The sequence below is a fragment of the Barbatula barbatula genome (assembly GCF_947034865.1).
Source record: "Barbatula barbatula genome assembly, chromosome: 6".
Classification (NCBI taxonomy): domain Eukaryota; kingdom Metazoa; phylum Chordata; class Actinopteri; order Cypriniformes; family Nemacheilidae; genus Barbatula; species Barbatula barbatula.
In genome coordinates this window covers 8,631,007-8,653,617 of record NC_136765.1, presented here as the reverse complement: position 1 = coordinate 8,653,617, position 22,611 = coordinate 8,631,007, and the positions used below count along the sequence as shown (strand labels likewise).

The 22,611-nt window shown below is 38.6% G+C and overlaps 1 protein-coding gene across 1 annotated transcript; it reads right to left on the bottom strand.

Annotated features, from left to right (window-relative positions):
- Positions 1-7,586: 7,586 nt before the first annotated feature.
- Positions 7,587-22,518, bottom strand: exoc5 (exocyst complex component 5). The gene is made up of 18 exons (XM_079458500.1): positions 22,310-22,518; positions 21,831-21,925; positions 18,762-18,909; positions 18,352-18,546; positions 16,584-16,648; positions 15,883-15,911; positions 15,679-15,788; positions 15,424-15,468; positions 15,150-15,290; positions 14,971-15,053; positions 13,596-13,805; positions 13,343-13,490; positions 13,135-13,243; positions 12,022-12,142; positions 11,848-11,934; positions 11,634-11,742; positions 11,301-11,516; positions 7,587-9,065 (listed from the first exon to the last, which is right to left on the bottom strand). Exons 1-18 carry the CDS (start codon positions 22,334-22,336, stop codon positions 8,877-8,879), a joined length of 2,127 nt encoding a protein of 708 aa, XP_079314626.1. The 5' UTR covers positions 22,337-22,518; the 3' UTR covers positions 7,587-8,876.
- Between the last annotated feature and the right edge of the window lie 93 nt (positions 22,519-22,611).

Below are 22,611 nucleotides of genomic sequence, written 5' to 3'. Positions count from 1 at the left end.
CAGACAGACAGAACGAGAGAGACAGAGGGAGGGGTGGCATGACAGGAACAGGCCGTGTTTTGACAGCTGTCTCTTTTATGGGACCCGACGCAATCTCATCCCGCTCTGAGATTAGAGAATAAGAGAGACAGAGAGAGAAGAAATTGAGAATTCAATTTTAGTGAAGTTTAGAGACAAGTGGGGTTCGAGAGAAAGACAAAGTTTGAACAAAGAGACACACAAGAACAGTGAATCGCACTAAGATGCGTTTTGGTTATGTAGTTATGTAAAAATGTAGTTATAGAATAAATGTTCTTGTTGAGATGTTTTGTTTTTGTTTTTAAAAATGTAAAGAAAAATAAAAGACAGGAGAACAATTACATCACGTTCACAGCATGTATTGTGTTACAGTGATGTTGTTTTACCTTTGTTTTACTTTTTGTCACCCCTATTTGTGCTGATTATGTGTTTGCTTACACACTCAGTTATTTGTCATGTAGTGTTTATTTAGTGCTTTTTTTCACTCTGGAATGTGTTTATTGATTGTCATCATTATTTGTGGTTTGTGTACAAATAATGTGTGTAAAGTGTAAATGCTGGTTGTAAAGCTTGAGTATAATTATAACCGTCAATAGCTGTTGACGTCTTGTTTATTGCAGACAATATTCAAATGGTGTCTTAGTTGACACAGATCCAGAAACAGTCTTGGTGTTCAGTTATCATCATCATTTTTTTAGACAGTAATCATTTTAAACTAAAGATTCATCTGTAAGTAACCACAGACAACATTAAATAAAAATAAAAAAGACGCTTTGCTAAATTTTTTTAGGTAACTATGTACTGTAATCTTTTAACCTGAAACAGCTTTTTAACCCAAGTTAGCAAGTGAACATTTCAGCAGACTTTTAATAAAAAACGTAAAATGTCAGAAAGCTGTCTTTATAGCTGCAGTACAGGACAGAGAACTGGAATGAAAAAATAAGAGCAAGAGCACTGAGAGTGAGTGAAAGAGAGCGAGTAGATATAGCAGCATTTGCATAATGTCCTCTCCCACATTCGGACCCTGAGGCGTGCCGCCCAGGATAACAGAGGGCCAATACTCTTAATTCAATCTCGTTATTTTTTGTAATACTTGAGAAATTAATAATTCTGGCCCCCGCCTCCGCAAACCACCATGAGCGCTGGAGCATCACAGAGCTGCATAAGTTTGTAACTTTAACCCAAGCAATTGATGTGGGGAGGCCCTTCAGGCGGACCTCCTAATGAATGGATTGCATGTGAGAGAGGGAAGTTAAAAGATGGTCTTTTATAAAGTAATTTAAGAAAATCCTGTTAGCTGGATCAAGTACAAGAGTATAATTTCTCAAAATGGGTGAATAAGTTAAGGGGTTTCTCCCCCCCCCCGTTTATCTATCAGAGATGTGCTGAAGAATGCGCACTGCAGACACACAACGCAATTGGGAAAGTGACTTGAGGATTTGGGGAAATCATTAGGTCTAGTAAACAAGGGATAAGGTATGGGAAGTCAACGCTGACTGCAGATGCCGTAACAAATCAGATCAAATTGATCAAACACAATCATACACTGACAGGAGATCAAAACTGTAACAAACATACACAGTCAGTGAAAGAGGCAGAATATTCTCAGATCACATCATATATGTATTTTAAACCATATAAATATTTTTGCTCTTGTTTATTATGTCATTTTCGTTTATTTTTATTCTGTTGTTTTTGACCAGTCCTCTTCTAGTGACATTTTATTAATTTTACAATAAAAGTATTATAATTATTGTTCTTTTTAAAGCTGATATAATTGTATTATTAGTAGTTGGAGTAGCAGTTGTGGTGGTGGTAATATTTAATAAATTATTTTTATTATAAAGCCAGGTCATTCTGAATTTAATAATTTCTATAATATAACTATAATAATAGTCACCTATCCGCTGATTTCTAATTTCTGCATTTTTATATGTCCTTCATCTTTAATTAATCATATAGTTCCAAACCTATTCATTCGTTTTTTATTTTAAATCTATATTGCTTTTTTCCAATTGTGGCGAATCCAAATGGCTAATTCTGTCACAGCAACACTATACCTTCAACAAAACATAAATCATTATTCATGACACTGTTTGAATGTTTGACCTTGTGTTTGAATGTTTGGACTATAAATGTTTGACCTTTTGTTTGGATGTTTGGACTGTAAATGTTTGACCTTCTCTTTGCAAATAACAATATATGAAATTACAAAAAGTTTTCATTGTATGACAACAAGAGTCTGTAAATTGTTCAGAATGTGCCACAGAAGGCAGTTGAAACTATACACACAGGTAATGGACGTCAGACACTACTGCATCTGTTCTGCGGCGATAACATTTAATTGTATACATAACATCATATTATGATATTCTGAAAAGTTTGGTTATTTTTTTACTTTGCGTGCCTCCAGCTTTTTATTAATATACAAATGACTTCCATGTATCACTATATTTAGTTTAAACTGTCAGTTTTATTTTCAGGTGTCATGTGATGTCCTCTGTGTCCCCAAATGTTGTTATCACGAATGCCTCATTAATTAAGTTAATGCTAATTTAGCCTTTCTCCTTGTCTCTTGCTCGACGCCTTGGGACGCATCTTTAGAGCTGGAGGGCAACTGAGAGATACTGAAGTGGCTGGATGGCAAAGACTGACTTTGGTACACACTCTCTCTCTCCTCACACAGTTATCCTCACTCCTGGCAGACATACACAAACATTCCCAATTTCTAATCTCTCTCTCTCTCTCTAATCTAATTTTCATCATTCACCCTCTCTCTCCTCAACGCTAGCCAACTCTCTATTTCTCAATTCTCTCCCCTCTCTGCGCTCTTTCTATCTCCTATTTCCCTTTTTGTTCTCTCTCTCTCTCTCTCTCTCTCTCTCTCTCTCTGCCTCTCTTTTCCTCTCCTCTCTCTCTGCATCTCTTACAAAGGCAGCAAAATGAAAATGAGGCCACGCATGGCAAGTATGCAAATGAAAGCAGTGCTGCTGGATTAGAATGGGACACCATATACCCTAAATCATGATTGTCAATCATGGCGAGGGATTAAGGATACGGGTTTATAGACCTAAAAAAGCAACACTTCCCTCCCCCGTGCGCACTTCCTTTGTGAAAGAGGGAGTGTGGGAGAGGCTTGTCGGGGGAATTGGGGGCTGCTTAAGTGCACTACTGCCCTCTGCCTTTCCATGAAGGTTACTGCGCGTTCAGCGTTGAGTGGTTCAGGATGAATGTAGTTCAAAGTAGGTTTTTTTTGACTGACTGGTTCTTGCTTAGTGCCAAGAATTTAAGAAAAGAATCTGGATATTGTTAATCATTCAAATAAATATACAGTACAGTGACTGAAAAATTATGGTTTATGTAATTTATTATTTTAAAATTATATAAATTCCAGAAATAGTGAATAGATATTAAATGTATATACCCATGTTGCATTTTTGTAGACATTTGGAATTTTTCACATATAAAGAAATAACCATCAATTATTGTTAAGATGCCCATGAAAGACACATGCAACATCTCTGCCACTTTTATTTAACATAAATGATAAATTTGTGTTTCATATCGACAGATGTGGCATTATGAAAAAAACCTGAACACCTTTAAAAAAAAAACACGCCAAATAAAATGCATTTAAAAATCCACTAAACACCACAACCTCTCCCACATTTTACACTTGTATTCTTATGGATTTTCACAATGCATCATTCTGCCCCTCACTTAGCATGGCACCCTTGCTTCTGTGGACTTGGCATGGGCTCCGTAACAGGTGCAGGGATGGGTAAAGACAGAGGGCAACATCTGCTTCACAACAGGAGATAGGGCAGGCACACATCTGCATGCGCGCACACACACAATCTCAAAAACACAATACAAAGACCACTGTAGTAAAAAGAAATGACAGTAATACAACCTCCTGCAAGATATACAGTATACATCTCACAAAGTTATATCAAAGATGTCATACAATCATGATTTAGAATGATTTTCAAATGCACTTAGAAATTGTCTTAGTAAGGATTTGACCATGTCAACCGATATTATTTGATTAAAAGTCTGATTTTCAAATGCACAGTGCGCTTGAGGCTTGAATGTGAAATACTGACATTCACTTAACGCACCCTCCTTCCTGAAAGTATCAAACACTAATTGATATGAGTCTATCGACAGGCATAAGAGCAAAGGGCTAATCGTTCAGCATCATTAGGTGAAGATTTAGCTTAAAAGCTTTGAGCTGGCATTAAGCAAAGCTGCTGTTGACATGGATCGAGTGCTGTAATGCTGTATTGTCACTGCTCCAGGAGGCAGAGAGAGAGCGATTTGAGAGAGTGATGCGCTCAAGCTAGGATTTGTGGGCTGCCATAACACTGGAGGGCACTGCAGGCAGCGTGGACCAAATGGACGGTCGTGGGAATTCTAATAATTCTATAATAACTGTTTAATTAAGGGTGTGGGTAGAGGATGTCTAATCACAAGCTATAGTGTAAAGTTAGTCCAACTTTAACAAGGGGTTTTCTGAAGTGCAATATCGTGTCCTAGTAACAAAGTGTTTACAGATTGATTTTGCAAGCTTTTTAGTTTAGTTTTGACACAGGTCAAATGCTGTGGGGATAAGCAAAAATCAATAAAGCCATAAAATAGGAGACATTTCAGTACTTTAGAGGATAAAATGCTTTGCCTCACAAGGGCTTACCTTGGTATGTTATGAAAATATTTTGTAAATGAGTATTGCGTACTTAAAGGCTAACAAACATTTGTTTGCTCTGTTAAACTATCAATCTTTATATGTATGAATATTTTAATGTTTTTACATGACCACTGTCTGCAGAATTACCTCCAGTAATGACATTTTTGTCTGATTTTCAAATTGGGGCCCGGACAATTGATGCATACGTTTAAGGCATTGAGAGATACAGGATAAAATCACACACATTCTATAGAATATGAGATATTCCTATTCAACCTATTTTAAATGAACAACATTTTTGTTTTACAGATTGCACCATTAACAAACGGGAATATATATTCTTGGAATAGAATGGGAACATCATTGAAATGATGCGACAACAAAAAATCACTATTATATATCACAAGGATTCTATTATATACTTCTGTACACGAACTTATTTTACAGCTAAAAACGTTTGGTTCATGCAGGCTATCAGATTTTTCTTTTTATTGTCCATCAGATGCAGTGTTTCTGGAGAATACGATGAAATATATTTAGAAGACTGTTTATAACCAGGCACTATTGACCAACTATTTTTGACAGAATATATTTTGTGTTCAACAGAAAAATGACGTATACAGGGTTTGGAACCGACTGAGGGCGAGTTATATTATGACGGATTATATTTTTACTATCGCTGCAGTAATTCAGGCAAAAGGAGCCCCAACTAAGTGTTGAGTGCTGTACATAGTCATACTTTTCAGTTGGCCAAAATCCTTTCTTTGTATCGGTCTTAAGTAATTTTCAAATTTTCTGAGATACTGCATTTGGGATTTTCCTTAGTTGTCAGTTATAATCATCAAATTGAAAAGAAAGAAACATTTGAAATATACCAGTCTGTGTGTAATGAATAAATATAATATACAAGTTTCATTTTTTTCATCATCAATATTTTTGATGATATTCTTATTATATGACCAGCACCTGTATATATAGGCTACTATTTCGGAATAATTACTCAAAATGTTTGCCAACTGTGTGGACATGATGAAAAAAGACTGAAATCTGAAATCATTCACACAGGCTATGCACCAAACATTGTAATGTTCGTTTTTGGTTCCTGTTTGGTTGTTTTCGGAATCACGAAAAATGTTGCAAGGCCGTTTATGCGCACATGATCTAATTTCGTAGGCCACAGATTTGAAAGGTTCGGCTATCTTCTGCACCAAACATTATAATGACGTTGTAAACTGTATGCCTTGGTTTTCAGCAAGATGCGGAGTAACAAGAGGCTACATTTGAGAACTTGTCATAAAGTTTCACTTTAAACAACTTCCGAGTGACAACTGGAGAAAGAGCACCGCTCCGCATGGGGATTCCTTCCCGAACGTGTCCCTTTCCACAAACAAACTTCACCGCTTCAGATGTGAAAATGGAAATGGTAAAATGCCGAGCTCTAATGAGCAGACTGGAAAGGGTGAGCAAAGGCTTTATCCAGCGCTCCAGTGTTGACAGCACCGCTAATCCGCGCCACCTGCTCAAACACAGGTCCCCGTAAACAACAGCAGCGCTCGGCGCTCACGCTCAACCCGAGTCAGCCGTTCCCGCGGGAACCGGCGCGTTCCCGGACCGCAAATGGTTATCGCGCCTCCTCCGCCGCTCGGTCGCTACCAGCAAACGCTAATCGCCACGCAAAATAAACAGTTTTCAAATGTTTGGAAAAGGCCGCGATGTTTGCACCGGGGCCTAACAAAATACTTTTTACAAGCTATCCGCGTGTGATTAGAGCGGAGAGAATTGAATTTCCCTGCCCGTGATCATATTCATATTAGTCTAATTAATTGCGCCTGTTTGTCGTCGGAGAGACGGCACGCGGTGCTGGAAACAGAAGTCCAGCCAGTCACCTCTGAAGCGCTTTATCTCTCGCGTCTTACCGGCCATGACGACCGCACACGCTTCTTAAACACCGTCGGGCGGTTAAGCTTCGCAATGTTCTCTTTTTTGTCTTTTAAGTCGCGCTAATAATTTCCTCCTTTGGGAAGATATTAACCTTCGTGTGTTAAGAATACGCCCGAGTCCTCGAGTCTAGTCTGTGCAAATTATAACCTTAGACCACGAGTTTGGTGCACTTGCAATGCCGCGAGTTTGATCCCAGGGGAGCCGCACATACAATGTGAAGTATAATGCAATGTAAGTCGCGACTCTGTAATGTAATGCTAGTACACAGTGCATTTTGTGGTATACTGTACGGTAATACAATCGGTATTCAATCCGCCAAATAAAACATGTCAACTAACGTTAGTTGACTTTACTTTATGGTTAAGTTCCCCAAGAGGGCGGTTAAACAACCAATATGTGCTCCAAACTTAACTTCCGGTAGACCTCCCAAAGATCAATAACTGTTGAGTAGTCTTAATGTGATTTGATACCATATACAATCAAATATCAATAAAAATAAACAATTCAGTATAAAATAAATACCCAAACAAAGACCAGGGGCTGGTGGCATAAACCTCCTAGACTAGTTTTAGAAGTTACTCATCAGATTGTCGGTACGTGAGACTTGTTGTTAAGAAGCTAAGACTTAACTAAGCGGATAAGTTTATGCAACTGGGGCCAGGAGTTAACTTTGGGCCAGGTGTGTGCATCCAATGAAAGCGCCCGCGTGCATACTCCAAAAAATATGTATTATTTGTTTTTCTATGTATATTAAATAGTGTGGAAGTCTTGGTTCTAAAAAAAAGATTAAGAGGGGCTCATGTATGACGGACCTAACTATAATGTAACCCTTAAAAATGAGTAAAATATATAATGAGAATATTAAAATAGAGCATGGCAAGAATTACTCTGGGGCTTTGAGACCACCCTCAATTAAACTTGTCTCATTAAAAAGAAGGGGGCAATTTCACACATTTTATTTTCAGGAATAATTGACGAGTAGCTTTACAGATGATTCGGTTCACGTGCAGGATCATTTTGACCTGAATTCCTGTTAGAATGCAGTACAGTCGACAGAAACAAACCACCTTATCCTTTTTAACCTTCTAACGCCGAGGTCAAACCCAGGGGTCAGAGATCTCGGCCCCGAGCTTTTCAACAGAGGTGAAGGGCAACAGTTCGACTAGTCACATGACATCACTGCATTCAACACATACTCGTCTGAAGAATGTGCTCTTGAATTAATAGTTTGTGATTTCTTATGGTTGAGATTCGGCATATCCTTATTTTATCAAACTAAAAAACACTAAATGAAAGCATCACTCATCAGAAAACCCTACACCATTTACTGTAACCCAGGCTATGTCTAAATCCAATCATGTTGTAAACCAATCGTTTTTCTATTACTGTATGTGGAAACAATCTGAATGTAACTTTGTTATAAGACTGATGCAGTAGATATTAGTTTTATCTTTAAAATGTTACGCGTGAACTGCATTTCACTGAAAATTTTATATTTTACCTCTGAGCATATTATGAAATGGATAACTACAGATCTTGCAGTATTCACATTCAAAACAATCAACCGCCCTCTTGTTCATTAATATTATGAGTATGAAATGAAAAAAGGACTGAATAAGCTTTCCAAGCATGGCAACATGTATAACATCTCCATTGTTCCGTTCAAAGAAAGGATTTTCCTGCCTGCAAAGCCCTGTGTGTGCACAACAGCCTGAGCGAAACGAGCCGGGCAAGCTCATTGATCCAGAGCAGCGCACCGTACTGCCCCTCTCATCCCAGTAGAGCCACGGAGGATCATTTGGCACGATCAAAATAAAAGCAAATAAAATTGAGTCTTTCGACCACCCAAGTCCAGTAGCAGAATCATTTGAGAGGTCCACCTCATTTCATTTAACAGCATCGTCCCACAAATGAAGTCCAGAAGCGGGGAAATGTACAAAACAGCCCTCTACACTATATAACTGATTTATATTCTCCAATTTATGGTATGAACAAAAACAAGCACATTTCAGATAAAACGGGCAACTTTAAACATAAAACGGGAAGTGTTGGGTCTTGAAATTGTTACGGTTTTGGTTTAATGTCCACATTGAATAACACACAAAGGTTAAAGTTAAGGCTAAAAGCCTCTCCAAATTGTCCGCTTTAGTTTTTTAGTCTTGCAGTAGGGTAGCTTTGAATGGACGGCTGTATGGTAGGCTGTGCAGTAATTGGGCAGCCCTGCCGGTCATTAGCTGAAATGCCGGCCCAGTCGGGCTGAGCGGTAGTCTACTCTCAGCTGGACGAAAGCATGGAGGAGGTTCCTGTCAAGGTTGGTTAACTGCTCGCCAGAGCACACCTGTTTGAGGTTGTCCGGGGCGACGACCAAGAGGTTGCACAGAGCATGAAGCGTGTCGAAGAGCTGGAGCACAAGAGCAACCTGTGGAGGATTTTTAATGCAGCTGTTAGTCAAATAGGTTTTGAAACACATTTAGAAAAAGTCATTTTAATTTTAACAATTAAACATTAGGATTTCCTTTGATGTCTGAAGAACATTTTCATTAAGAGTGAACGAAATGGGGTATGAAACTCTTTCAACAAAAATTGGAGGTTACACACTTTTTTTTACTTTTTACCCAGTCCAACTGCAGTTAGCACAGTATGTGATTATTTTACATCTGCTTTATATTATAATAATAACTACATTTTGTGTAAATAGAATTAGAGAGTTTCATTTCCAAAAATATGGAACCAATCTGTACTCGGTTACAATTGGCACACGATATATTGCTTTCTTAATAATTTTGTGATTCACATATTCTATCAAAATCAACCTGCATAATGTAAAGAACATTCTGTGAAAATATTAGCTTGATTTCTTTACTATACAGTATCGCCAACCCAAGTAAGCACCGCAAAAAATAACACGTTTTGTCTATCAAGATCATCTTTACAGATTAACACAATATTTGCTACTAGCCTAAATACAAACGCCAGAAGTAAAAAGCTAACATGAGGTTATAAACAGACAAGCCCGTAGGTAGGGGGGGTTCGGGTAGTTTGACAAACCCCCCCTCACTGCCAAAGGTCCAGAATTTAGGTCGTTTTTTTTTCATGTGATTATTGTCATCATTGTTTTAATCAATGCTTGTGACAAATTTCTGGGTTGCTGTTTCAAATTAATATGATTATTGTTGCAGGACGCGTGTGTGTGTGTGTGTGCACGCACCGCGCGTGCAGACAGAGAGAGTTCTCGCAATACACTTTTCAAAGAAACGTGAAGAAGCATCGCCTCTGAATGATGCGGGGGGAGGGGTTATATATATATATATATTCTTTTTTTAATTAAAAGGATTTATCCACTCAATAGTCTAGAACAGGGGTCCCCAAACTTTGATTTGAACCGGCCCTCTGAACAATGCCTTATAGTGTGTTCACACCAAATGCGCGAGTGATTTACATGTTAAGTCAATGCAATGACGCGATGACCTACTTGCGGCGTGATTCACGTGAGTTGAAAATCTGAATTTCGGAGAAAATTCGCGCTGTGTCAACCAATCAGGAGCTTGCTCTAGTAGGGCCGTGAGCGAGCGTCAGAAGCCCCTCCCATGACGTGAATTCACGTCTTTTTTTTAAATATAGGCCAACAGTTTCACTTATACCATGTCTATATTTGATAATAAATATTGGCTTTCAGACCCAAATTTCGCTAAGTTACTCACATAGCCTAATTATTTGTTAAATTCATAACGTAACATTGCAATAGAACTGACGCGCGACCCATCGAAAAATTTCCGAAACGACAAAATGGCCAAGCGGTTGGGAACGAGAAAGGCTAATTAATATGCATAATATGCATAAGAGTAGCACTAAACTATTAAATATCAATAAACTATTCTTCCATTAGGAGGCATAATAAATATATTTCAAATCATAATTAAACCTCCACAATAATTCAAGTAGTACCTACGGCCCATGTCATTTTCTGTTACAAACTGACCCGGCCCCCCATTAAAGACAGGGAGAATTATGTAGCCCTTGCAGAAAAAAGTTTGGGGACCCCTGGTACAATATAATAGCCATATAAACGTAGCGTAATTATCATAATAAAACATAGCAAAGAGGCATTGACAGAGAGTCAAGAAAGGATGACGAGAAGAATTATTATTAATATTTGAGTAAAGTTCATTAAATCTATTCTGTTGTTAGTGTGGTCTTTAAACTTATGAACTGTGTATGGACTGACAAAAGTGTTACATGAAGAAGCAATTTGACAACAATGCAATAAATATTTTAGGTGCATCAAAAAGCGTCCTCATTAAGATACCAGCAGACAAGCTAATCCAGCAGAAATTAGTGCATAAAAGGTCACCAAAATGAAGTCATTGAACCTCATAATTAAATACAAAAGGAGGAGAAAAACTGCAAAAAGGTCCACTTTTTGAAAAAAGAACCTCCCCTTTCAATAGGCTGGCTACGGACCTGACAGACTACACTACTGTCGGTCGATATCAACACCACCAAGCCTCCAACAACATTGTTGTACCGTTATTTCATCGTTAGATTGAGACTTTAGCCTTGATTTCACAGACAGGGTGGATCGAGTTATAATAAAACAGAGCCCAAGTTTAAAATGGCCAAAAGAAACCCTGCAAGACCTTTGACCTGTACTCACCATGAATTCTTTGGCACATCGACGGTACTCTGCCACATCACAGATGGCTAGCATGCCACCCATGGAGCTGTAGCTGAACTGCTGCAGGTGCTCAAGGATCAGCCTGTGGAATCGCACTCCCAGCTCCGTCAAAACTGTGTCCACATTCTTACCATCCATGGATTTCCTCACACGCTTCACCTGCATGCTGACGTAGGCGCAAACTTTTGAGCATGCCTTCGGGTGTAAGAAAAGGTAAGGTGTAAGTATACGGCAAATATACAGACACAGGCTGTTATTCATGCAACTAAAATATTTTTATTTTTATTGCTATGCACGCTTTTATTATCTTACTGTGGTGTACTGTATCATGACGTTGTTCTCATCTTCTGGCCTGAAGTCTGTTTTCTTCTGCTCAGTGGCCAGGATTTGCTTCATCTGGCCGATCATGCAATTCAGTGTCCTAAAAACATGACAAAATGTCAGAAAAACTAACATTAAGTCAAAGACTGTCTTTTGTGCTAAATAAAAATAAATCCCCAATTCGCTGTGAAAGTTTTGAACTAACCTATCGATCCCAGTGTCCAGCTTTACCTCCATCTGTTCGATAACTTCTTTCTTCTTGTGCAGGCACTCTGTCAACTTAGGCGAGGAGCTAAAGGGATCAGAGTTCAAACAAATCGTTCAAGTCATGGGAAGCCACCAGACAAAAGACAAAAAGGTGAAAATCAGTCAAACTCACCTAATAAGAGGCATGAGATTATCGTTAAACTGCTTATCAAAGAGGTGGAAGATTGTGTTGGCCTGCTGGACCACATCCAGGAAGTACAGGTTGGCGTTTTTGGCATCCGCAGATGGGATTGCTGTGCAAGACATTATTGTTATTCAAAAAATTTGCTTGTCAACCAGATTTTATTGGATACTTATTTCATACTGTTAAAACTAGATGCTGATGTTTGGCATTTTGAGATGATCAGTACTGGCTAGTTTTGATAATTAAGAAACAAATGACATCAATACCCCAATTTGCAGCAAAGGGCAGTGTTGGCGTAACTATTAGTAACTATAAGGAATTAGTTACTATAATTCAATTACTTTTTAAAAGAGCCGTTTCGTGTCTGTCTTTGTTGATATAGGATATAGAAAGTAATAAGTAATGAAATACTTTTTGGAGAGAGAAATGAGTATATATGTTTCAAACAGAGAAACTTCCAACTATTAAACAACAAAAGCCGAACTGGAAAGTGCACTACCACTTACACTTACTGTGTATTTAGAAATAGTAGTAAAGTCATGTAATAACAAAAGTGAAACAATGGGAATTATGATGTGACTAAAAAAAATGAACACTCGTATATATTTTGACATCATCAAAGCTGTCACTCTTTGCCTATACTATACGACTTCTTGAGGTGTTAACCTGGGTAGCTTTCTAAATATCATTGAATTTCTAACTATGCTGGACTTGTTTATTATTTGGTCCAAGTATTGACATTGGACCACATTGATATGATGGCATAAATATATTGTTGTCTACAAAAATGACTATAAAACATTGAAATAGACACCTTTATAAGTGGTGGTGGTTAAGGAGATCCACCCTTCAATGTAAAGTGCTTTAAGTGTACAGAAAATGTGCTATATATATGTAGTTAATTATTATTAAAAGATTAAAGGATTTTTAAGATCATGACGAATGTATTTGTCAAGTGTGGTTCTAAACTTTTGACTGGTACTATATGAAAGTATTTGACATTGTACGACTACCTAATTGATTAAAAACCTTTATAAACAAAAGCCAGAAACATCCCCTAATACAGGTACTAACATATTTGAATGGTTAGTCCACACATACCTGAAAGCCCAATCTCAAGGGCATAGTCTATATGGTCCACACACAGGTATTCCACCAAAAGCAGGAAGATGGAGAATGCATTTTTTGGTAAATCTGCAGGATCAGACAACTGCAAAAAAAATGTCCATCATGTAAGTATTTACAATGATAAAAGAGCTTTTACAGTTCAGGTTTACAGTATATCATGCAGTGCCATTATTTGACAAACCTTGTTGCATCTCTCAAAAGCATGTCGAGTTTCCTGCAACAGGTTCACTACAACTTCTTGTGAGAGCAGGGTCTCTCCGTGTGTGTCAATGCTGGGTCCCAGTGGCAAGTTAGTGCGCTGTCTGATCCTCTCTTTCAGTTCCTGGATACTGTGAAAGTAAAAAGGAGAGACTGTGAGGAAATGTAAATCACACGTCAAGACATCTATATGACAAAAGCACCCTAGGCTGTTGAAAACAAATTCCAGTCCTTACCTGCCCGCACCTACAGGACGTTTTTGGTGGTTCTTTGATTCGTAGAAGCGATGGAGAATCATGCCGCTGCGGCTTTGCAGATATTGTCGCTCCATATCAATGTAGCTCTCCAGATAACAGGAGAAGATGTTCTTTATCAGCTTGGACAGGAACGTGTGTTTGTCTGAGCCCAAGTTAAAGTCTGTGAGCTTAGTAGCCAGCACCGTTGTCCTACAAATGAGGGCAAAATGAGTTTAAAATCAATGTGATCACAATAAAAGTGGTGTTTGACATCAGTCTCCTTGAAATAGGGTCTCCCCTTAGGACCCCAAGTAATTCCATTGGTCTAAGGAACTTTAAATGGGTACTCTTTTTAATGCCTGATTATGTTGCACACTTAAAGTCCCTGTGAACCGGAAGTAGCGATCGTTTTTGACACATTTCCAAGTGAAAAGGAATTTCAAAGGAGAAAATGAGTGGGCGTGGCTTGCATTTTTCACTGCGAATTGATTGGATGTGTAAACAGCTGTTGCATTGATTTTTAAATGAAACTGGCAGCAGACTGACAGTTGAAGGGGAGGAGGAAACGGATGCTCCGGCCAAGCCGTCTAATTGACCTCATTTGACGTGGCTAGTCATTCCAGGGCAGAAGTGCCGTTTCAGATTTTAACTGAAGATCATGAGGGGTCATGAATTTTAAGCTTTATACTATAAATAATATTTCATGAAAAAATAAGAATTGTCATTTTTTATTTCACTGGGACTACCTAGAGTACCGGGCGTGCATAATTTCTTCGGTTTGTTTTAATCGTGTCACTTCTCACTTTTCACAGGGAACACTTAGGTTCCCTGTAAATGTACAACATTGTCTTCTTCATTGGCCACTCTCTCACACGGGCCCTCTACTGGCCTCTAGACAACTTGCTTATTTGAGCTTAATACAAGGTTTTGCACTCATTTATCATATGACAAACACAGGATATAAGCCCATATCAAATTCGAAAACAGAAAAGAACAATATAAAACAAATTAAAAACTAGATTTGAGTTAAAGAGAAGGGGGTTATCATTTTCTCTCAATGCGTAACAAACAGAATTTTTATTTAAAATGACAGTCAATGTAACTGGCCCCCGATTACAATTCCCACAAAGTTACATTATGATTTATGTCCCTTGAACAGTGTTATTATAGTGACCATTAACGTCTTTATTATTTTATGTTTCACATACCACTATTATATAATCCTTGCTTTACGTTGTGATTTTTCATGCACAGGAATAAGCTGCACGATTAGACAATCATTTCTTCTGACTGTCAAAGTATCATTGCACAAAACTACTGTATGTTCTATTAATTAGTTGCATGACAAACCCTTTGGGCATAACAGGTACAATACCGTGTATAGAGGTCATATAGGTTTTTGAGGTATTGCTCCACGTCAGAGTTGCGGGTCCCATCTAGTCTTTCTTTAACGTGAGCCTAAAATCATAAACACAAAAGATTTGTTACTTGAAGCTAAAGATGATAACAGATTTGAAGCTAACTGGCCACAAGCATGTTTCTGTGTGCCATTACCTGTATCTTGTTCTCAAAGATGCTCTGAAGGAACTTAGCCACGACAGTCTCTGGACTGTAGAAGACTTCTTCAACTTGCTTATTAACCCGCTGACACAAAAGGGCAATGTCTTCAAACAAGTCATTCCTCATATATGCTCCCTATAGAAGATAAAGACAGGCTATGTAGAGATTATATACACATTGATTGTTTGTTGTCTGCAATAGGAAATCAAGTATAAACTTCATAGATGTAAGGAAAAGAAATAAGAGACAGTCCAAACGTAATGCACACCTCCTGACACTGCTTGATGTAGACATCCACGCAGTGGGCATAACCCTGTGACAAAATACAAAGAAAGACATAAATACATCCTGCATATGAGAAATGTAAAACGAATGTCAGCCGAAAAAAGTTGTTCCAAGTTACATTTTGATACAACCATTTTTATAATAATGTGGAATATTCTTAAGAACCGTATGTTAAAATCATAAAAGGCGTGATTTGGATTTAATGTTGACTAAAGGGTGCAGTGCATCTCCCACAAACCTTAAAATGTAGCAGGACTGCCGCCACCTCCTGCATACGTCCAATCTCTCCTCTCCTCTGAGCCGCTGTAAACTCTTGGATCAACTGACGCTCAAGGTCATGATACTTACCTGTCAAACACACGCGAAGACTTTGTTAACACTGCATATTCAACAACAGACAGGTAAAAAGTAATGGTGTCTTGTTTAGTCTGCAGCTGCTTACTTGCAATCTTGGCCTTGACATCAGAAAATCTGAAAAGGAAAACAAGAGATTTGAAGTCAAAGTACTATTGCATTTTCCTAACCTCTAATGAATGCAGCTTGTTTGTGTGACCCTGTGTATGACACACTTATGACCGGGTCTGGGCTGTGTGACAGTATATAACATGCAACAATAAAAATATAACGCTAGTTAAAATGCAATTTAAAAAACAAAATCAGTATGTCCTGGGGTAGCCCTTTACTTTCAACTGTTAACCTCTTTTATATTGTTAATCTTTTCCTAGCTACCCAACGTTTATATATCTGTAAAAGTAGCTTTGTAAACTATGCTTATCATTGGCTTTTTAGACAAAATGTTAAATGCTCTGTTATTTAAGTTACTTTGAATAAATGCATCTGTTAATGAATAAATGTAACTATATCTACTGTTAATACAATGGTGGATATTTGCAGTTCTACTATATTAGTAGCCAAAGTTGAGGCAATTCAGGAATTTTGGCACCTATGGAGATTTGTTATAAAAAAATGGTGCTTTCCATTTCCCCCCCAAAATAACTACATTGTAATTAAAATTTTACCTTTTACATACATTTTTGGCAAAAACTGTTATATATATCCTACGTTACATTTTGTTACTGCATCCCTGCTATCCACCCACCCCCCCTGTGACTTCTCTGCTCCTTGACTCTGCAAACTTCTTACCTATCAAACGGCAGCTCCTGAGCGATCAGGTGCAACTTCTGAATGATGTCAGCAGCTTCTTTTATCTGTTTGGGAAGAGAACAGGCTGTGGTGAGAGAGGACATGGATACTTCAGGACAAAACGCCTCAAAACACGAATCAAGGCCAGAGGCACCTCCCCTAAATCTGTGGATTGGCTTAAGGTAAATTTGGCCCTCTCTGTCCACCAGAAGGATGATAAGAACGAGCTCAGCCCTGCGCACCCGGACCTCATCAGCCCCACAACTTAACTCCCGTCCATCAACCGCTGCCCATCCATCACCTTACGCTCACTCATCCCTACCTAAATCACACCCCATAATCTGTCCCCAACAGGCAGGTAGGAGGACGAGCCAGGACCCGAATAAAAAAACCCCCCACCTTTCCTTCAAACCTGATGTACAAGAAGAAAAGGCCCTACAGTCCACACATCCTGTTCCTCTGCCTTCCTCAGCTAACATCATTATTGTGGTCCCGTGAGGTGGATCCATCCCTTTTCCGCTCTCCTCGTCGAGGTTTTCTAAGTATCTGTCCCCCAGCTAAGATTAGCTAAATCCCATGTAAGTGATGTAGCCGTCTCCCAGCAGTAGGTTTTTTTTACCGTCGCTTGCCTCCTCTCTGCCTGGGCCCGGCCCTCCCTTTCACAGGGATTAACCCAACCCTTCGTTCCCTCCATTTCCCATTTCTCTTTTTCCCTCTCAGCTATTCACCGGCAGCTCTGACTTCCCCTCTTTTCTCTTCTGGAGGCGTGCGTGTTTTGAGAAATATTGAAAAGTCTGCCGGGTATATTCCCACATGGCTTTCTGAAACCATGTTGGTGGCCTTATGCTAATAGCATCAGAAGACTTGCCACCCAGGCTTGGACGAGTAACTCAAGAGATTAATTTATAAGTGGCATTTCCAATTACGTTGGCGCACATCAAAAGTTAAGCAGACAATATATATATTAGCCTAAGGCATGTGTTATAGTGGTATGCATTACTGCTTCATATGAACAAAAAAAATTTCGCGGCAGCCACTTCGGTTAACTTTAACATGCTACTGTACTGTCTAGAAAGTGTTTATTTTTGGGGGGAAAAATCACAATACTACCGATCTACAACGGCATGGGAAAACAATTTTTATTTTGGGGGAGTGGATTAAACATGATGACATAAACAAATTTATAAATAAATAAAAAAGTTAAATCTGAATTTAGCAGGAAACTCAAATGCTCAAGTCTTTATTTTGCAATTCTGAATGCATTTAAAGGTCCAGTGTAAGACATTTAGCGGCGACCTTGTGATATGCAACCAACGGCTCACTCCACCCTTCCCTTGCGAAGCACTGCGATGTCTGACAGAGGACAAACATGTTGTTGCATTTTCGCTTTGCATTATTTTAGAACGCACTCTGTTGAGAAGTTTGTCCGTTCAGGGCAACTGTAGAAACAACATGGCCGATTCCATACAAGTGGACCAATGGTGTTTGTAGATAGAAATAAGGTTATAAAAACATAACGCTTCAATATTTAAGGTTTCAATACACCTCTGAAGACATAGTTATGTATATTATATTACATTTCTGTCAATAGATACTCCAAAAAACTACACACTGGACCTTTAAGTGAAACTAACCTTTGTGCAGCAATTTCATAAAATAATTCAAACTTAAGGCAATGTGTAAATGCAGTTGTTTAATTATTGGTTTGAATAGGGTTTTCTTGACTTAAACAAGAGATGACAGTGTACTTGTGTCATCTAGATCTGACCTTTTCTGGATTGTTGAAGACATCACTGCGCAGCTCTCCATCCAGGAACTCATTGAAGTACGTCATGAGCCTCTGTGCCTCCACGGCCCTCTGTCTTGGTGTATTCACTCCTTCTAGCTGATCCCCCAGGTGGCAAACCTTAGTGGCCACGTAGCTGATATGTTCATCAAGTTCCTGAAAGTGCTGGAAGGCTACCTAAACATTTATAATAAGGAAGTAGAGGTTACATTGTGTGAAAAGGTCATAAAAGTTCTCTTCGAAAATTGACAACCAATTCAATGGCCCATTTAGTTCAAACGGATCAATTTAATAGCAGGAACATGGTACATGGTAAAATAGTTTAAATAAGCCTCTGATTATGATGGGATACATGTTTCTGAATGTATGAATGACTTCATGCATGAACTGACTTGGTTGCTTCTCTGCAGGTCCTGGACCTTGTGGGCGAACTCCTTGGCTTCACGGTGGCATTGGTGCTCTAACTTCTCCACCTTCCTCTGGATCCTTTCATCCAGTTGTTTTAGCTCCTCAATGTGGTTTACGAATTCCTCAAGCAATCTGAAGAACAGATAAAGAATAATCAATAAAACAACACAGCCCAGTTGGAGCCGATGGCCAAGTCGGCAGCGTTCAGACATATGGCGCGATTGCGTTTCAGGGCGACTCGTATTCAAACCCTGGCATTTGTGGTAATTTCCCGAACCCACCCTCCCTTCTCTCTCACACTTCACTTCCTGTCATCTCTTCACTGCACTGTCTAAATGAAGGCAAAGAAAAAATACAACCGACAATGGACACAAATTGAATGAATTAGGGATTTGTTTAGCGCTTTATTGTGTATTGCTGCACTTTACAATCATATGAAGGGGGTCAACAATAAAACACACAAAAAAAATCATAATTCTGTGTCATATGTCTTTTGCTAAACACAAAGGGAGATTTTGAGGTATTATAATCAACTTCACTCCGTTACTCACATATATAAATAAATTTAGATTCATAATGGTTCGAACTTGTAGCCACATGAACAATTTTTATGGTCATTTTATTGTTAGGTTCTCTCAGTCCTTTGTCCTTGACAGGATAAAAGGCTTTTGACAAGATTAAAGGCTTTTGTTGTGTGGAAATGAGCAGTGCAGACATTCTGATTAATATCTCATTTTGTGTTCAACAGAAGAAAGAAAAAAAGAATTCATGCATCAAACGTCTTGTGTGAATAATTAAGAAATAATTTATTTTACAAACAGTTACAGGAAAGTTATCAAACATTTGTATTATTAAATAATAATTTTATTACTTTCCCATTGTTAAAGTTTTCTTCTACATCTGCTCAGATGGTCTACATGGATGGTTATCGACCACAAGAAGGTGAATCGATGACAAAGTCGATTTTCCCCTAAACTCGAACCAGTGTGGAGGTTTTGCTAAGCTTTTGCAGAACACTCTTTGTGTTCAGAGAACCTTGAAAAAGGATCCATTTCACACTCTGATTTGCAAGATGCAGGCTTACGTCCCAAATTAAGTTAGCTTGGCTAGCATGTAATCTATGGGGAAACGTTATATAAAACCTGACCAATCATATAACAGTGCCCGAAGCTATGTTTCCATATCCTGAAACCAGCTCAATGACAGGGATCAGTATACTATGCTGGGCTGAGATTCATTTATCTTTCATGAATACGTCTTCAACCAGATTCTGAAAAATTCCAGGAGACTGATCTTAAACTGGGAAACGTACAAGCATCCGGGGAGAGCATCTTATTTGTCAAGATCATACAAGTACTTACCTCGCCTGAAAATCAGCTAATGGTCTGTTACTATAAATTGCGGTTCTTCATAACAACGGCCCATCTGTGCCGTGTGTGTGTATTTAGGAAACCTCACACATACAACCAAAAGCTTCGTCAGCTGCATTTCAAAGAACTTGTAGGACAGCAAAGTCAAAAGCTCAAACTCAGCATGTTTGGATTCTCTGGGTGGTAGCAAAACATTCTGAAGTGATGAGTATATAATCTCATATCACCGTAATTCCCTAAACGCTGCTGGCAGCTTAAGTTCTTTTTCCCTCTTCCCTCCAAATTTGTTCTCTTCCATCATTTGTGAGTCAATGGTTCGCCCAGCTCACAACAGCCTCTTCATGGTCGGTTATTTGAGAGCTCAGTGTAAAATATGGGACGATGTTTCGGCTTCGGCAGTTAAAAAGCACTTTTGCAATGCTTTTATGTTGAAGTAAACTTTGTGTCACTTTAATGCTTTTGTCTCCAGCAGTTGCATAATTGTCAAACTGACAAATTTTATTGTCATTATTGTTAGTGAAACAAAAGCATATATTGCACTTATACCCACACAACATTATTATAATAAAAGGGACTTGTTTTATGAATTGTCTGGTCCAGATCAAATATGTATGTCTTCTCAGGTTAAACCTGTGGTAAGGATTTTAAAATGTTAAGCATGAGATGAGAACAGCGCCATCCTGAACGATAACTATAGCGATAACTTTATTAGCATCCACACCATTTGACAATAATGCTATATTTATTCTAAATTTGCCCGGCTCTGTTCGTCTCTTAAATTGAAAAAGATTTTTTTTAAATGTCACCTTTATAGTTATAGTTACTCTCCTTGATGCGAGTGATTCTTTACTGTTGGCTTAATGCATAACCAAATTAGCCAATAAACAAACACACAAGGCTGTTCCAATTCTTTATACACAAAAAAATCTGTATATGTTAATTATTAAGATTAAATAAGTAATGCATGTATATTTTTAACATGCATTAGTGGATGTCAATGTCAGAAAAAACTATGGTGGTGGTGCACGCTTTCAACTATACAAAATTTTAAGTATCTTCCACTGCCAGTTCAAAGTTTGGATATAATCATTCTTTACCATTTCTTATTATTCGTAATTTGCTCATTGAAACTGTTCAAAACTCACAATTGCACCTTAGCTTGGAAAAGGTCTATATTACAGCTCTTCTACATTCTCTTAACCAACTTTAGATTCTATCCGGATACTCTCTAACGGTTCCCAAATACAATAACAATATATTCGGTTTCAATATAAGGTTTGAATCACAAAAAACGAAACATTAATTTAAAGGGATACTCCGAGATCAAATACAAACTCTGTCATGAATTACTCCTCCTGAAATCGTAAGATAACCATAGGACCTCCGTTCATCTTCAGAACACAAATTTACGTCCTAGAGCTTTCAGTCTCCTGCCCATAGACACCAATGCAACTGACATTCTGCGCTTTGAATGACGGTTACGTTGCTGTCTACAGGCGGGAGTCAGAACATTCCCGGACCTCATCAAAAAATGTATCTTCATTTGCTTTCCGAAGATGAACGGGGGTCATCTTGGAGTATCCCTTAAGTGGCAAATATTTTGGCAAGTTTTTGCTGACAGTTTAGGTGTTTACTTACAATTCACATGTACAAAAACAAATCATAAATTGTTTAGTGGCTCACTTTTTGGGGTCAAATGCCTCAGCTCCTCCTTTAGAGCCTCCTCCAGGAGTTCTCCATGCCAGTCTCTCAATGTACTCATCAGCATCAAATGGTTCCTGGTAAAATAATATCATGCACATGATAAAAAAAAGGCAAAACGTAAAGCTGACAGAATATGTCATGACATAAGATATAAGAAGGGGGTCTCCTGAATGACCGTCTGGAATCGGTATTGCTGCAATTTCTATCTCCCAATTTTAAAAGAGTGTGTATACCAGCATTAAGCATCAGCTAAGAATTATGTTTAGATTAGTGTTGTTTACCACCACATTATAGAATGCAACCCATTAACTTCATATATCAAAACTCAACGACGTAAACATAACACATGCACTGCAGATAAACGCAAACCGCAGACTTGCACGAGCTATAAAACATTGTTTTTCTAAAAGCTGTAACGCAGACGTGACACCTAGCATTGAATTATAAGACAGACTTACCTCGAACAACTGGGCGGTCGTAGCCATATTTCACAGCGCCTAAAACAAAGACTAGCCCGAAAACGCAACTTAAAGTTGAAAAAAATCTTTCTCTCCTTGTTTATTTCTATTCTGAGGACAGTTGCTTCCTGCATCCAGCTGCCATGACCGGGCCGGAAATAGAAAGAAAGGATACGGTGGACGAAGCGGAAACTGTGCGCCTGAGAGCCGGTCTGAGATCAGTTTCAGCGCTCTGCTTTAACGTCCTTGAAACGGTGAGCTTTGTTAACGCTGATCTTTCATCAGCTCCGTCAGCCCTGAAC

What these genes read in the sequence shown, in the direction of transcription:
- exoc5 (XM_079458500.1), bottom strand. Translation starts at nt 22,336, where the DNA reads ATGGCTACGACCGCCCAGTTGTTCGAG. An exon ending in CGACCGCCCAGTTGTTCGAG is followed by an intron (nt 21,926 to 22,309) that starts GTAAGTCTGTCT and finishes TTATTTTACCAG; the next exon opens with GAACCATTTGATGCTGATGA. An exon ending in AATCTCATGCCTCTTATTAG is followed by an intron (nt 11,935 to 12,021) that starts GTGAGTTTGACT and finishes TGATCCCTTTAG; the next exon opens with CTCCTCGCCTAAGTTGACAG.